This window comes from Palaemon carinicauda, unplaced genomic scaffold, assembly GCF_036898095.1.
Source record: "Palaemon carinicauda isolate YSFRI2023 unplaced genomic scaffold, ASM3689809v2 scaffold108, whole genome shotgun sequence".
NCBI lineage: Eukaryota > Metazoa > Arthropoda > Malacostraca > Decapoda > Palaemonidae > Palaemon > Palaemon carinicauda.
The window spans coordinates 257,078-275,154 of record NW_027168571.1 but is presented as its reverse complement, the minus strand read 5'-3'; the positions used below and the strand labels follow the sequence as shown (position 1 = coordinate 275,154).

Sequence of the window (18,077 nt, the reverse complement as noted above, 5' to 3'; positions counted from 1 at the left end):
TTTTTTTTTTAGAAATATTGAAGTCTTGGAAGAAATTTAAACTTTAAAGTACAGTAGTGTAACTTACTTTCTTTTTTTATTCCAAAACTAAATATTAGCTGCATAACTTTTTTCAATTCCCTAAAAACTAATAGTTAGCTGTATAATTTTTTTTTTTTTTTACCAAAAAAAGCTAATTGTTAGCTGCATATTATTTTTAAATCTGAAAAACATTGTTAATTGCATAACATTTCTTACCGTAATCTAAAAAGCTATTGTTACCTGTTTAACTTTTTTTTTTTCATTCTGTGAAAGCCAATTATGAGCTGCATATTTATACAGTATACAGTATTAATGTATGGTTACATTTTTTCCAGCCTGCACCTGCAAAGCAAATTCCTGGTCCAAATGCTCCTAACAAAATGACTATTATGAATCCTGTCATCAAGGCTACAGGTGCCCCAGGGCCACCACCGACTTGTTATCCCCCGAAGACCTTGGTTCCTTCTCAGGCTGTTCCTGGCCCCACTCAGGTGCATGTGCGTCCAACCGTCGTTCCGAAGCCAAACAACCCGAGCATTCCGCCAAAGCCTGGCGACCTGCAAGTCAAAGGAGGCTCGATCGGTCCGTACGAAGCGGCGCACAGAGTTGGAGTGGCAGTCGACGACGGCCCACATCATAGAATATACATGGACGAACAGCGTGGCGTCCACGGAGAATTCGTGGGTGTCAACGTCCATCCTCGTTATCCAAATTCTCGTTTTCTGGAGCCACCCCGCGTGGATGTTTCAAGATTACCAGGGTCATCCCCGTCGGCTACATCGCCTGCGGGGCGACCGCCGCATGAACCCGAACCTCACAATCCACCTCCCCACCCGTCAGTACCTGGCTATGAGAGGGTACGTGTTATTTGGTATACTTTTAAGAAATGCGACTTATTCCTTTTGTACATAAGCGGGAGTGAAATTTCTTTTGAACCTGAAAATTAATTCACTTTTAGCTCTTAATTTACCTTCACACATGTTGCATATTGTAGAATCCACAGTTTCATCAAAGCACAGTCCTTGATTCTAATGATACTGTATTCAGATCTAGACTAAATAACGTGACCGTATAAACACAGTCGATCTGATTCAATTTTCTTGTGCAGTAAAACACCTTTAAAAAAAATGGCCATCTTAGAGTTACTGGTGTAGGAAAATTTGATATTTAGACGTATGCAGACTTTCTTTTGCGTTACACTGTGTATATTATTACTAACATTTTATTTATGAAAAGACATGATGAGGTATTATGCAGTAGTTTATAATCACAATTACAAATCAATCAACCTGGTTACCCATTTTACAGTACATTAGTTTATCAGCGCTCTTCTTGTATTTAAACCATTTTTTTGTCCCAGTTGTAATAATATTAAGTTGTTTGTCTACTGACTGGGTGTCTCCATTGCAATTTAAATAATATTCATCATAAAATTAGGCTTTTCAGGTTAAACATGACTGAAAAATATTTTATTAATATTCATGAAATGAATTTTAAAGACAACATTTTTTAGCAACATTTGAATAGTTTTGAGTTTGATTGGAATGATAGAATTTGGGTCATGTGTCCCAGCTCTGGGGCTAATTGATTTCCAGCAATCATAACTTGCTTTAGCTGTCATATTGATGCCACGTTTTAAACGAAACTACTGTACCTTGAATAATGCTAATGTTATTAAAATAATATAGCAAATTTGTTCCTTAAAGTTTTCTTTGCTGACTCGGTCAAAATATGATAGTCAATAAGGTAAAACGTTTAATTGATATGAAGTACTGTGCAATGGATTTTTTTTTTTCAAAATGTAGTGTTGTGTTCGTTGCTTTACGGTATCCTTTTGCATAGCTTTTTTAACATTCAAGAAATATGTTTTACGTACAGTATTTTAATTTTATGTTTAATCAAATTAAGCCTTTTGAGCTACAGTAGTTCATGGACTGTTCTCATAATTACTGTAAATATATATTTCTTCCATGTTGGTAGCATATTTGTCTTGAGTTTAATTCATGTCTTCTCTCTAGAAACATTGAAATTTGCATACTGTTGGAATGTCATTTGCATTAGCTTCTATGGGCCTAAATTACTTTTTCTGGGTCGACCTGTGACGGCCGGTGAAAAGGTCCTTCTTTACACTTTTCTGATATAAATCTCAGAAAAGTGTAAAGAAGAACCTTTTTACCGGGCATCACAGGTCTCTCCCCAGGAATAGATTTTCCCTTCGTCAAAATCCCTTTTTATCATTTACAGAAAATGAATATTTCATATAGGTAAAATATATTAAAACGTAGGCCATGAAAAAAAAAAAATACAGAAATGAATAAATTGCTCTTTCGGAGAGTAGCGGCAATGTATTTTCGATGTAGTGTTTGAAACATAATACAATTAAGTCAGAAATTTTGTTTATAAATTGACTTTTTATTCATGCTATTTTAAAATAGATTAATTTGAATTAAGATGGCTTGATATACGATAGTTAAGTGCTAAGTTTTTGTTAAGGTATATGACGAGGTATTTTCCAGCACTTAGTAGTTATTATGCTTTTGAATTTTGAGAAATTTTGAAATGCCTTGATGATTTCCACTCGTTTTATTTCCACTTCAAGGTGGATTATTGTTTGGAAGAAACTGTAATTTTAATGTATTTCCAATACTGTATATTTTTGTAATTTGGTGCTATACAGTATAGAATTTGAAGCCTCATATATCATATCAAAGTTATACCAATTGTATTGAAGTCATACTTGCATCCATTCAGTAATTTATTTGACCTTTTTTATAGTGAAAATACATCTATAAAAACATTTCATCTGAAATGTCCTTTTACATGACTGCTACTAGTGCATTTTTATTTGTGCCACGAACTATAGTCAATTCTTTTTAGCTAGGCAGATTTGCACCGACTCGCAGGGGTGCCCTTTTAGCTCGGAAACGTTTCTTGCTCGCTGGTTGGTTGGACAAGATAATTCTAACCAATCAGGTAGCAGGAAACTTTTTCCGAGCTAAAATGTCACCGCTGCGAGTCGGTGCAAATGCGCCTCATTGAAAAAAATTGACTATAGTAGTACTGTATCCGAAGTCGAGATCCGAATACCGATCACATTTTGTTCTGCATGCTTGCTTAAATCCGCTTTGAATTGTCTCTGTTGATATCGAGGATAACATTGCATGAAGAATTTATTTTGTTTTTTTAAAAGCTTTTTGGATTTTTACGGAGAAGTGTGCGAGGGTGTGTCTGAACGCATGTTGTGGCAGTGCTTCATAGCAACTAACTTGTGGTTGTGGTGTTTTCAGCATGCTGTCCCCGCTGCTGGCGTAACCCACAGTCATAAAGGGCCCGCCGTTGTTGCCGCTGCTGCTGTTGCCGCTGCCGTGCCTGCCTCCTCCTCCCCCTCCCCTTCCTCCTCCTCCTCTGTTACCGCTGCCCCCAAGGGAGGCATGCCCCCCCACCATTATTACCGTGCAGGAGACGTAGGAGAGTGTCAGCAGCAGCCAGTGGCGCTCCACCACCCCCACCACCCGTCACAGCTCAAGGCTGCCGGAGGGGGTGGGGGTCTGGTCGTGGGAAGTGGTGGGGGGGAGCATTATTTGACCTCCCCACCTCTATCCACACCACCCTCTGCTCATACTCCTCCTCCTGCTCACCAGCACACGCTGCAGGTTAGTGTCCATTCCTGCTTCCTCCTCCTCCTCTTCTTCTTTTGCACTTGAAAAATGCTCTCGGAAAATCGCACAAGCGTCCTACTTCCTGCTGTCCGTATGTCGTTTATTTTGAGTGAAGTGGGACTGTAGTTGATGGTTGGGATATATATGTGGCTTTTTTTTTATTTATATTTATTATATTTTTACCATGAAATTGTGTATGCATTGCCTTTTTTGCTAAGATTGCTTAAGTCGTGCAAAATCTGGTGATTGTTCATTTACAAATTGTGCGATACAAGGTTTGATTATACATAAGATGTATTGAAATATTATCTTTTCTTTTATTATGTAAACACGTATTTGACATAGATTCCTTATTGGATTAGTATTTGTTTGTGAAAGAAATTTTACAAAAATTAGCTAAATACTTTACTAGAACAGTAATTTGGTCATGAAGCTTTGATATATTTATCAAATGGATTACTACTAGAAAAGATAATTTTTAAACTACGATACTGTATTATTTATTTTCAAGATTTGAATTCCACATGGCATGCCATCTTTAATACTATTTTTGGCTTGGTGAATCCTGTATTAAAACCTCATTTGTAGACATTACGCGAAGAATGACGTACCGTATGTACATTATATACTGTACAGGTAATGGGTAGAAGTTGGGATATTTGGTTTTGAGAAGGGCTTGGGGAAGATAGATTATTATAATTACTATACCTCCCTGACATCTTATCAATTTGATATCCATTTCATGTCATGTACGTAAATCTCTAGTATTTTATGAGTAAAACTGAAAAGATAAAATTAGTTACCAGTAAGTGCTCTCTTTCTTTTGAGTGACTGTTAATGTATCAAACCAAAAATACATGCAATTGATTCAAATCTTTGATTTTTTTATACAGTAATTTGATTTTACCTAAATAACAGGAAAATATAAATGGTCTTAGTTTGCATAATGTTATTACTTTTACGTTTATAATAATTCATTTCTGTCTTTCAATCTAGGATGAGATGATGTTAGGGGTGAGGGCACAGTACATACCTCACGTATATCCATCGCAGTATTATGGGGCAGTGGATCCCCGCATGTATGGTAAGATATGTAAGGAAACTTATTTTACTGTTTATTTGACCTTTAGTTTACAATCCCACATTGCATTTACACCTTGGAATTTTATGACGTACTTCTGTGAATGAGATGAATTAGTGTCTTAAGATTTTGTCATTTTTCCTCCCTTGTTTAGCTGGGGAAAAGATCATCACTCCTATACCAATTGACATGAAAATCGACATGAAGTTGGTCGAGAAGAGCGAGCCGGAGAAACACGAACCTAGCCCCGTAAGTGGTGGAAGTGGAGGGGGTAGTGTCGGAGGAGCGGGTACTCCTGGTCCACCCCCTGAATTCGCTGGAAGAGGCACTGGCGGGCCGGCCAACCTGGCACCGCGAGGACAGTCCTCTCCTCACATACTGGCTTCACCCCACCACGATCGTTCCACCGACTCCCCACAGGTAGATTTTGTGATAACTTTATTCTGTACTTAGTTATGGAGCCAATAGTTTTACATTAGTGTATATATTTGAAATTACCATAGATGACCACCTACACCTAATGCAGGTTCAGGAATATTAAAGTAGATGATGGAAAAGAATTGAGAAATCTCTTCTACAGTATTCTACTTATGCCTTGGAAAGGAAGAGCCGACATGAAAATATTGATGGTGTGATGAAAAGTTCATATTTTATTTTGATTTGTTGATTACAGATAAAAAACTACAAAAAAAAAAATGAACAGATGAATTGTAAATCTAATAAATATTTTTAATAAAATTTGTATATTTAAGGCAGTACATAAATTATCTAGTCAAGATGTGCATTTGAACATTTCCCGTATTCCTTCCTCAGGTTGCCATGGTATACAGCCGCTTATACGACCGTTACTACTATCCTGGCCGTGCAGCCACGCCCGGCGCTCCAGGAACGGCAGAACACGAAGCGAGGAGTCACATTTCCTCTCCCTCCGCGGTGGCGGCAGCACCGCACGTTTACCCGAACATTCCGTCGGCTGAAGTTCATCATCAGCCTATGGTACAAATGTCGTCAGCACAGCAGTTTGCTACTCAAATTCCACCTCAGCTACAAATGCAGTTGCAGGTAAGGTTATATTATCTGCTTGAAATAATCCAACATTCTTTATCAAGGCAATTTATCAACATTCTCCAACATTGTTCTTCAAGGGTATTATTAATCCAACATTCTTCTTCAAGCCAGTTTTTTTTTCTTTAAATTTCTACAGTATCAAGTTAGGAAAGTTATTTTTTTTAATTAATCCTAAACTACCAGCTTGTGATGCAATTTATGGTGATGAAATATGTATTAAATTGGCCCTATTTTTCCTCGCGTTACATTTGAGCCTCTTTCAAAGGTAATTCAGCAGATAATAGATCCTAAATTTATGAATTTTATTTTTGCTTAGCATTACTTCTTGCAAGTATAACCGTTAGTACTGTAATTGTACGTAGAATATATACAATATTACAGTAGTAAAAGCACTGTAATGATGATAAAGGCTTATACATATTAGTGAAATAAGTTGGGTATAATTCCACTACCTCGGTAGCTCAGAACGTAATGACCGTGGATAAGGAGGTTCTGTAAAATATTGTGCAGTACATGACAATCTTACATTGGTGATATTAATATTCACATCTCTCTTATGCATTTTGATGTGTTGTACTAAATTAAATTGTTCAGTATAAAAAATACACGTTTTCTATATTGATAAAGTAATAACACGGTTTAGTATAACAGTGCATGATGAGAAATATTGTAATATGTAATTCAGAGATATAAAAGAATTCCAATATCGTCAAAATACACAAAAATTGTGAAATTTAATAATTTTTATATATCATAAGCTTGAGTATTTTTCTTTTAAATTGTGTGCTATCTGCATTTTCCCAAATTAGATTTTGAAGCAAGTATTTGCTTAACGAGGGAAAATTTAATATATTTTGAAGGAAATATTTGCTTACCGAGGGAAAATTTAATATATTTTGAAGGAAATATTTGCTTACCGAGGGAAAATTTAATATACCGTATATACTCGTGTAATGTTCGATTTTTGAAGGCCTATTTTTCAGTTAAAAAAGTAAGGATCGAACATTACACGAGATATATATTTGAAAAAGTGAAAATTTCTGGCCTACCGGTAGGTAAACGTAAGCTAGGCCTACGCAAAAATTACCCTAGGCTATGCTACGTACCGGTAGGTAATCGTAGGCTATGCTTACACGTATATAAGGTTACCTACTGGTAGGTAAACATAGGCTAGGCCTATATATACAGTACTAACCCTGTTCATTTAACACCAGACATATTATTAGCATGGATTTTATTTCCTAAACCATCATAAATAGTTTTTTTCTGCTAGGAGTAATGACTTTACCATAACGCAGCAGGTATGAAGCTAGCAAACTGTCGGGTTGCGTATGTTATAACGTGATATGGTTAAATAAAAAATAAGGCTCATTTTATTTTACTTGGTATTGTATATTAATTGATATTAATAATAAACCGCAAAATTTTTTCTTAATTGAATCCACATTTTTTTTCTCCAAGTTCGAACGCTAGTTTCGGTAACTCCAAACATTTTTACGGCTTGAACGTTATTTGTCGTTTCAGCGGACAGCGGCTGCAATAATTTGAAGCTTGAATTTTGCAGTAAATTTTTTATATTTCTTGGTAGACATCTTGATGGGTTATGAGTAAATTCTTATTCATATATATTGTGAGGAAAAAAATGATTAGCATAACGGGTAATTATAATCACCGTAATTACCTGCAATTACCGGTAATTGTAATTTGTTACTCAAAACGATGAACTAATTTTGTTTACTACTCGAAGTGTTTGCTTGTTTTTGAAAGCTATTAGGCGGTGATGATAATCGACTGTTTGCAACTAAAGTGTTCGCTAGAAAATGTACGCTGAATACTCAATTGTTATTGTAAACAGATGTTAGTATTTAGGTGTTGTTCCGATTTGTTTTATACATTTGTTTGTTGTACTTAGGCACAACCCTTACTTTGTTGGTAATTATGGTATGCTGGAGATAAAAGACCTCTAGCCTACTGCCAAAATCAAGACTCGAACATTACATGAGGTATATGATGAATTCATTATTTTGAAGGCAAAATAGGGGGGTCGAACATTACACGAAGTCGAACATTACACGAGTATATACGGTAGTTACTTACATCATCTTGTACAAAAAATTATGGATTTCTTTCTGTAAATTTATATTTATTCTTTATTTTGCAGCCGTCTGATATGACCTGGGCTGGATTACTAGGATTGAAGCAGGACCACGCAGCCGTCCAGATGTATTATGTGTCTGGGTGTAGCGACGTTGCCCGTGGAGCACTGCCCGTACACATAGATGGAACGACTTCCCCGATACGTATTGGACAGAGAATGAGACTCGAACAAACTCAACTGGAAGGTGTAGCCAGGAAGATTCAGGTAAGGGATGATTTGTTTAGGTTGTGGGTACATTCGGGCACACTGTTCTATCTTATATCTTATTTCTCTTCCACTTGTTTTGTTAAAGTTTTTATAGTTTATCAAGTGTTATTGTTTTTATAGTTTATCAAGTGTTATTTGTTTTAATATTGTTGCTCTTCTTAAAATATTTTATTTTCCTTGTTTCCTTTCCTCACTGAGCTATTTTCCCTGTTGGAGCCCCTGGGCTTATAGCATCCTGCTTTTCCAACTAGGGTTGTAGCTTAGCATGTAATAATAATAATAATAATAATAATAATAATAATAATAATAGAGAATTGTATTCATCATCTCCTCCTACGCCTATTGACGCTAAGGGCCTTGGAGAATTGTATTAGCTAAATATTTTTCGTCATGATTTACTGAATACAATATACAGTACATGCATTTGAAATGTTATTAACCCTTTTACCCCCAGGCTTTTTGGAAATTTCCAACCCTTAACCCCCAAGGGGGTTACTTTTTCCCCAGCACATTTTGGTGTATATTTCTTTTAAATTGCTCTAACAGCCTTAGTTTTTGTCATAGAGAGGTCAGGTTGGTCTCATTCTCTTGGAAAATGTCTGAATTTTCTCAAAAAATTATCAAAAATATGAAAAAAAATAATTTTTATAGCATTTTTTTGCAAGGACGTACCGGTACGTCCATGGGGGTAAAGGGATGAGTTTTGTGAAACGTACCAGTACGTCCTTTGGGGGTAAAAGGGTTAACCGTAACTTACAAAGATGACTCCCCAACGTGGTATTGAAGTGAAAGAATTGCGCGGTTGTATAGAAATGTAGTTATGAAAGGTTTCTTTCTTACAATAAATGAGGCTCTATTCACATTTGTGGTGAATCAAGACCTAAAATGAGATCTTCTCTCTGTTACTTGTCTGGAAATATGTCTTCGAAGCCCTTAAGCTGAAACGTTTTCAAAGTTATTAAGCACTCTGGCATGTTCATTGATAGTTCAAATTTTGCATTTCCCAGTAATAAGAGGTATCCTTTAACCCTTTTACCCCCAAAGGACGTACTGGTACGTTACACAAAACTCATCCCATTACCCCCATGCACGTACTGGTCCGTCCTTGCAAAAAACTGCTATTTAAATTTTTTTGTGCATATTTTTGATAATTTTTTGAGAAACTTCAGGCATTTTCCAAGAGAATGAGACCAACCTGACCTCTCTATGACAAAAATTAAGGCTGTTAAAGCAATTTAAAAAACATATACTGCAAAATGTGCTTGAAAAAAATTAACCCCTGGGGGTTAAGGGTTGGAAATTTCCAAATAGCCTGGGGGTAAAAAGGTTAACATAAATATTTACTAATTACTTTTTCAAAATTAATTTTATTTGCTTGTGATATCCAGTAAAAGATATTAGTATAACCTTTGCATAGAGTTTGAAAAGAAAATATTTTTTAAAGTAAAGAATTTTTTCCTGTGAGATCTTGTTTTCTAGTGAAGTTCTTAAAGTACTTGGGAATTCTCCCACATAAAACAATCCTATCTGGTTCTGCAGAGGTAGTCCAATTACAATAAACTGAGATCGTATTTTGCAGTAGCCCAATGAATGGCAATCAAAAACCTGTCAAAAAGTTACCGGATATTTTAATGGAAAATAATCTCATAACAGTTTACAATAATTACCAAAACAATTACCAGGAAAAAAAAAGGACTAAGAAATCCTCTATGTTCAGCCTTCTATCTGTAATCTCTTAACCCTTTTACCCCCAAAGGACGTACTGGTACGTTTCACAAAACTCATCCTGTTATCCCCATGGATGTACCGGTACATCCTTGCAAAAAACTGCTATTTACATTTTTTTTATTTTTTTATTTTTTTGCATATTTTTGATAATTTTTTAGGAAACATCAGGCATTTTCCAAGAGAATGAGACCAACCTGACCCCTCTCTGATGAAAATTAAGGCTGTTAGAGCAATTTAAAAAAATTATACTGCAAAATGTGCTTGAAAAAAAAATAACCCCTGGGGGTTAAGGGTTGGAAAGTTCCAAATAGCCTGGGGGTAAAAGGGTTAACAATTATCTCTGCAGAATTCACATTTGGCCGATGTTAGAGGTTGGCTAAAACTGAAACTAGTTGTTAGGTGTGGCTGGGGATAATACACGAGTTCTGTTTCTTCAAACTCGATTCCAAGTATCGTTCTTTCTTCTTCACGAATGTACGCACGTTCGGAAGTTTTCCATCCAGTACAAGCTTCTTACTTTTAATATTTATCTGGTATTTTTTCTTCAACAATAGTATTATTAGATTCTTGGTTAACCATTTGTGACTTGGTGTAAATGTTTCAGTTTAGATAGAATTATTATATGCTTCCTCATTCTGTATCATCATTAGGCCCCTTTTTTTGGACGAGATAGCTGTCGAAACTGTAGACCGAGAAAGATCGAAATTACATTCAGTGACTGTTACAGGTTTTGTCTCATTCCAGCATGAGAAGTTACCTTTGAAATTGCTCTATAATTCTTCCAAAGTAAAATAGTTTGCTTCACCACTAGTTATTGATCTACTGGGACATTTAGTAGATGTAATTGTACCAGTGATAAGTAATGCCTCCCCTCCCCCCAAAAAAAAAAGTTTATATGATTATAAATAACCCTTTTACCCCCAGGCTAATTGGAATTTTCCGACCCTTAACCCCCAGGGGTTATTTTTTATTCAAGCACATTTTGCAGTATATATTTTTCAAATTGCTCTAACAGCCTTAATTTTCATCAGAGAGAGGTCAGGTTGGTCTCATTCTCTTGGAAAATGCCTGAAATTTTTCAAAAAATTATCAAAAAAATAAAAATATAATTGTAAATAGCAGTTTTTTGCAAGGACGTACTGGTACGTCCATGGGGGTAAAGGGATGTGTTTTGTGAAACGTACCAGTACGTCCTTTGGGGGTAAAAGGGTTAACGTCTTAATTACGGATCGTTAGCGATACTGAGACGGAAACATTTTCAGTGCGAGTTACCTGGATAATTTTTCTAACCTATCGTATAGCATTGGTAAGCCGCTTTGGATCATTTCTGTGCGACAAATTTAAAGTTTACGTACTTATGAGGCATCTGTATTGTAGGAGCAATGGCGAAAAGAATTGTGATCCAAGTTGTTTATTTTCTTTTTCAGATGGAAGCAGAACATTGTATGTTGTTGGCTCTACCTCATGGACGTGACTCTTACGACTTCGTTCAGCAGCAGAATAATCTTCGGAATGGCATCATAAATTACTTAGTCGTTAAACAGGCTGCAGGCATTGTTAATGTCACTGCTCCAGGCTCACAACAGGTAAGTTTAAGTTGATTGGTATGGCCTGGACACAGTGTGGTCCAGATATTTTTTTTTTTTTTCAAAGCAACTTGTAATAGTAAAAATATTGGTTTTCGCTATTAAATTTGTTCATACATTGTATCGTATCCTCAAATACCAAGTTTTCATATATATTGTGCTGTCATTTTTGTCAGTGATTTGACCTCCCCTATTGTGGTGGTGCATGGTCAAAAGAAAGGTATTTGCATGCTGGTTATGTTAATATATCGGAATCATAGATCTTATAATGCTGTGGTGTTCAAATTTTGTACGAAACGATGGTACCCCAATTTGCATTGTGCCGGTATATACTAAATAATCCAAATTTTTATTCCACACAACTGCAAGTCATATTGAACTAGGGAAACGTCAGTAATGTTTTTCTTGCTAATCTACCAGATACCATGCTAAAAAGATATCCAAAAAATAATGCTTTTGAAAAAAGATGCTTTTATGTTATGGTTCATCATCATTGTATCCACTCTATAAGATCTGTTGCAAGCGTCTGCCTGTTTGTTCAATGACGGCAGTTGATCCTAGTTGAATTGCATGTCAAGACAGCAGAATTGACATCAGTTGCTGAGCTGAAGAAAATGTATGATTGGAACTTTCACATATCACAGAAGAACATTGTTTCTGATGGCTCGTGTACTTCTAGCTTGCGTTTCAATTTTTCGCTCCGATAGTTCGGATTGGCATGCTTGCCGTTTGCCAGCTCGGCTTCATATAAGGCCTCAATTTTTTTAAGTTTCAAAACCTTCAGGTCGGTGAGAGCACATCCTTTTCCACCATATGGCAGACCGCTTCAAATGTCTTCTTGTGACTTTTTTTCCAAATTTAGCTGATCCTGCCTAGCTTGGCAATCAGTACTCCGTCATTTCTTTGGTTTGCGTGTGTACTTCAGGCGACGTATTTTATGGTATTTAGCCTCACATGCCAAAGATCTTGACCCCCTAATCTGTGTTATTAGTTTTTCATCCTGTTTTGCTTTGGCCATTTCGAGTACAGACTTTACGCCGTCAAGTTTGAATTGACCGAGTCTTGAGTTGTCCAGCTTCCCTGTACACTCGTTTGCAATTCTCGGAGTGACAGAAAATACAGTCAGGTTTGAATAGAATGCTGTTACCTGAGCTGCTCCAGCATGTACACTGCTGTGGAATGTCAGTTGCTGCTTTTGATGCACTTTCATGGTGGTCTTCAATCATGTCCGGGATCTGGTCCCATGTTCCCCTCATTCAATAACTAGATCCAGGAGGTTGTGCAAGTCTTGTAAGTCTTGACTAATTGCAATTTGGCCAGTTACTTTGGAGCATCTTTTAAATCGGAGAGCATGTGTAAGTCACCATGCTGTAAACTGGTCCACGTGAACTATACACACAGGGGTAGAAGCTGGGTCACTGTCATGTTTTTGCTTTGTTGCTGTTCCTTCTAGTCATGTCAGCTTGCATACATCACCTGGAAATATACAAATGCGAAGGTAGTTTCTGAATTGTACATGGTGTCTTTTGGAAATGTCTGGTTATTATTGAAAATATCTTGAGTAAATACTTATCTATTATTATTCAGATATACTATCTTAATCAGCAATGCAAATACCTCTTTTGATATATAATTCATAGTGAATATTTATCACTAGCACTCATGATTTAAAAAAATTTAAACATCCACAATGGCATTTAATATTAAATTCTACCTTTGGGAATTTATATCCACTAGAAATACATTTATGATAAATGCTTTTGGCTGGGCAAGGTTTTGAACCTACCCCGAGTTGAAACAATCCTTGCAGGGATGATTTTACCAGTCGATTGGTAAAGTCATCCCTGCAGTCATTGTTTCGACTCGGGGCATAGGTTCGGATCCTTGCCCCGCCAGAAACATTTATCAAAGATGAATTTCCGGTGTATATACATTCTCAAAAGTAAAATTCGATATCAAATGCCATGTGGTTAATTTTCACATATAATTCATGGTAATCAGACCATGCTGAGCCCTACTAGGGAAGTCAAATCACTGACAAAAATGATGGTACAAAATCGTTGAAAATTTTTTATTTGCGACACAGGTCGAGCCCAGAAAAGGGATTTTGACGAAGGAAAAATCTATTTCTGGGCGAGGAAAGGGGGTATGTTGATGAAGGAGAGGTCTAATTGGTGAGGGATCTATGTTCACGCCCCAGTTTTCTATACCGACACTCGATGAGTGAGCAAGCTATGTTTATTCCTGGCATTCCATGCATCTTTTTTTCTCTGGTATATTCAGTAATAACTATGCCTTAGAAATGGTGCTAGAGGAGCATTTCACTGGGCGACACAGGTCCCTCGCCTAGAAATAGATTTTTCCTTCGTCAAAATCCCTTATTTGAGAGTACCATACAACATACAGAATGGTGAGCAGAAAGGAATATTGAGAACCAATATTTTTCCCGTTACCAGTTGATTTCTTACTCAAGAGGACCAAAATGCTTTACTCGTGGATTGGTCAACAGTTTGTTTTAATATTATTTTTATATATTGTAATATACAGTTTTGAGTTTAAACCAGTGATACTTCATATTTTAAACTTTGTTTTTAATAGATGTACTAGCCCAAGTTAGTCCACAAAGATTCTCATGCTGGTATTTTTTTCTTTTCAGCCTGCATATGTGGTCCATATTTTTCCTCCATGTGACTTTGCTAACGAAAATTTAGCTCGCATATCGCCAGATTTGTTGCACCGTGTTGCTGAGATATCTTACCTGTTAATTGTGATTGCTACATGCTAGTTGCCTATCGGTGACCCCACTGTATCGAGAAGTATTTTAACCGACTAAAAATATTTCGCCGGACTCGAGAATGGAGTCCCGCATGTTGATAAGTAATTTAGTACAAAGGTATACCCCAAACAATGCAAATATTCCACGAAAACGGATTCCGTTCGGATCCGTGACTAGACGATATCGATCCTGTAATGAGGATTAAACTAAACTGAAATTGTCTCCCCCCCTCTTCCCTAATGAATAATCTATATCACAGAGTTGGACAACTTGTTTGAGATCTCCTGGCCGTAAGATATAGTGGCAAAGTAATGTCATATAAATATATATATATATACACTTACAAAAAATGTTCATTAATGATGTAGCAGTAAATAAGCATTTATACATGCCTCCACCACATACATATACACACTACCGTAGTGTCTATGTCGGCTTCACACTTACACGCAGACAGTTTTTAAACGGCAATTTCAAAAGTTACCCTTTCAAGGCAATCTAATTATTGCATGTAGCTAAAAAAAATAGTGAAGAGGAGTAATATGTTTATTTGAAGAGTTTTGGAATAAAAAAATGTTTTCTGCTAAAAACTTTTGAAGATTTCGTTGAGCCAGAATTGATTTTAAAGGTACAGGATAAGATAGTAAAGCAAGGCCCATGGTTTAATTAATCAATCATTGAATGTCCAGTGCTACACGATTTTACAATAGATGGACCATGTACATAAGTTAAGCAGTGTATCTTATGTCCTTTCCCTTGACTATTTTCCTAGCTGAAACTATTTAATTTAAAAAGCGGTTTTGAAAGCGTTAATTGCTCAAATTCATGCAATTTTGATATTAATAATGCTTAGGTGAAAAATCTTAAATGTGAAATAGTAGAGAAAAGCGGTCTTGAAATGAAAATCGGGCCAATTTATAATGTCAAATATGCTGTAGTCTTATACCTTAGTGGTGGGGATGGTCTTTGTATAACCGGGTTCATAGACTCCTAAAATATTGTATGTCAGGTGGAAAAAAATTGACTTGAAATTATTTTTCTTTTTATTAAATTAAAGCTGTTGCTATATAGTGCAGTAGTTAAGCACAGAGTGAACTACCAGTGTATTAGAGATGAATTTAATATACAGTAATCTCTTTTTAAGAATGTTGAAAGTATAGAGTTCTTGAGAAAATCACGGTTGAAGTTTACCTTCGTAAAGAAAATGCGAGTTACTGTATAGATGGTGGATTGTAATGTAGATATTATTCATTATAATTATTGTAATATAGATGATATTGTCATTATTAATTATTATTCTGATAGCTAAACAATTTGAGCCTCAGAAAGTATAAAAAAAAAAAATTGAATTGTAATTGTAATTGATGGAGTTTTAGAAATTTGCTCTTAGTTGTATTGTGGTCGATGTGTTAAAATGGCATACAGTATCACCAGATATTCCTGCTTACGCAGTACGTGTACATAAAGAGACTCGCCGGGTGTTGTTCATTTAACGAGCCTTCGGCCAAGCCTGTCATGTGGTGCCCGAAGGTCGAGTGAAAGAGTAACGTGGCGGTGTTATGACTAAGGTGTGATTCGTGTTCTTAGGACCCTATGGGACACGATGCCAAAGACACACCAAAATTTAAAAATAAAAAACTAAAAAAAAAATATATAAAAATATATTTCACAAGAGTGATGTATGTGTTGTATATATACATATACATATATATTTTGCTAAACACACGCTGTGTGATTCAAATAGCCTTGGGCCCAATGGTGCCTCTATGCTGCCTATGTTGTTTAGATGAACTTGTATTATAGTGTAAATATGAACATATTCATACTAAAGTTTTTTATACTGATCCTTATGGTGGGTTTGTACTTAAAAAAAAATAAAAAAAAAAATAAAAAAAAAATATGATTTTGGGCAGCCCAAGCCACAGGCCACCAATATGGAGGTGATGAAAACTGCAGAGCTATTCAGCGGAAATTTTTTTTTTTGTCTAGTTCTGTAGGACTGTATGTATAATTACTTGTAAATAATAGTAGTAAAAACCTGGGGTGGCTAATAGTAGCCAGTTGTTAATAAATGTACAGAAAAAAAATAGCATAATGTCATTCTGATTTATTTATATCATTCTATCATCGTCGTCGTCATCACTGTTTCACACTCTCTGTGCCATTCATTCATCCATTTCTAAATCTTCGTTCATCACTCACGATTCACACACACAAAATTGAGCATCCGTGGGTTGCGTAGGAAACTTCCGAGGAGGTTAATAAAATCACTTTATCTTCTTCATTCTTTAGCTTTTTTAAAAAATTTTCCCGTTGCCCCTTCGGTCTTCTTTCTCAAACTTTAGCACAGCCCTCAGGAACCTATTATTATCTCTGCTGCAGCACTACTGAGTTATGGGCAAAAGCATGCATCACATGTACGAGTTTGCCCCGCCCCCTGATTTCTTGATTTCTTTCCTTACAAAGCGAAGAAGTGTTTTAGTTTTATTATTATTATTACATGGCTGAGAAGAATTGAAAAAGATATAAAATCGTCATCCCCGTTTTTTGCCTGATTCTTGAAATGAATAGGTTTGACTGATTCTCATATATAAATAAGAGAGAGTATGTACAACAGAATAGGCTATTGAATTTTAAATTTAAGGATATACTACAGTATGGTCTAAGTTTTGATTTTTTTTTTCATTATTTTTTTTTTTTTTGCACATTTCAGTTCCTCAGCTGAATTCACACTATAGTATGTTTGCTCAAGAGGTTAGCAAAATTCTATTTTCACTTTTATTATGTATATGGCAAAATATATTTTTGATGTACAGTTTAAAATGTGAAAGTGTTTAAATGTAAGTGTACTTGTTAAGTGTTGCAAAAGAGATATGGGAGTGTGTCTGAGGCGTTTGTACATAGGTCTAAAACTTTTAGGCTGTGATCCTCAGTTCTCTAGAAGCTTCTTTGGTCAGAAAAGTTTATTGAAAGTCCATTGACCAAAATATAAGTTATTTCAAAACCCAATAAAGATACAAGAAAATTAATGTTGCCATTTATTTATCCTTCTTGACTTTTATTTATGTTCTTATTTGTATTATGATGTGTCGTTTGACTTGCCTCGCAAACAATCAAGCCAATGTTTAATTCTACCAAAATGAAACCAACTTGTTCTAATACGAATGCAACCCCTCGTCCGTTAAGTAAGAGAAACAAAAGCACCATGTGTGGGAGACTATTACTATTACTAACCAAGCTACAACCATAGTTGGAAAGGCAAGATGCTATACAGTAAGCCCAAGGGCTCCAATAGGGAAAAATAGCCCAGTGAGGAAAGGAAATAAGGGAATAAATAAATGATGAAAATAAATTAACAATAAATCATTCTAAAAATAGTAACAGCGTCAAAACAGATATGTCCTATATAAACTATTAACCTCAAAAACAGATATGTCATATATAAACTATAAAAAGACTCGTGTCAGCCTGGTCAACATAAAAACATTTGCTCCAACTTTGAACTTTTGAAGTTCTACTGATTCAACTACCCGATTAGGAAGATCATTCCACAACTTGGTAACAGCTGGAATAAAACTTCTAGAATACTGTGTAGTATTGAGCCTCATGATGGAGAAGGCCTGGCTATTAGAATGAACTGCCTGCCTCGTATTACGAACAGGATAGAATTGTCCAGGGAGATCTGAATGTAAAGGATGGTCAGAGTTATGAAAAATCTTATGCAACATGCATAATGAACTAAATGAACGACGGTGCCAAAGATTAATATCTAGATCAGGAATAAGAAATTTAA

At 35.8% G+C, this 18,077-nt stretch overlaps 1 protein-coding gene across 5 annotated transcripts in view; it reads left to right on the top strand.

The window, feature by feature from the left end:
- Positions 1 to 17,313, top strand: part of LOC137635259 (protein split ends-like) — a 35,066-nt gene extending 17,753 nt beyond the window's left edge. For 2 of the 5 annotated variants that reach the window (XM_068367711.1, XM_068367710.1), the window contains exons 8-15: positions 357 to 878; positions 3,309 to 3,674; positions 4,677 to 4,773; positions 4,916 to 5,181; positions 5,575 to 5,823; positions 7,991 to 8,191; positions 11,350 to 11,508; positions 14,165 to 17,313. In XM_068367711.1, the coding sequence (XP_068223812.1) occupies positions 357 to 878; positions 3,309 to 3,674; positions 4,677 to 4,773; positions 4,916 to 5,181; positions 5,575 to 5,823; positions 7,991 to 8,191; positions 11,350 to 11,508; positions 14,165 to 14,293 (1,989 nt within the window). In that variant the 3' untranslated portion in view covers positions 14,294 to 17,313. The remainder of the gene's footprint in view (positions 1 to 356; positions 879 to 3,308; positions 3,675 to 4,676; positions 4,774 to 4,915; positions 5,182 to 5,574; positions 5,824 to 7,990; positions 8,192 to 11,349; positions 11,509 to 14,164) is intronic. The other 3 variants (XM_068367712.1, XM_068367714.1, XM_068367713.1) reach the window with 3 other exon arrangements.
- Positions 17,314 to 18,077: the final 764 nt, after the last annotated feature.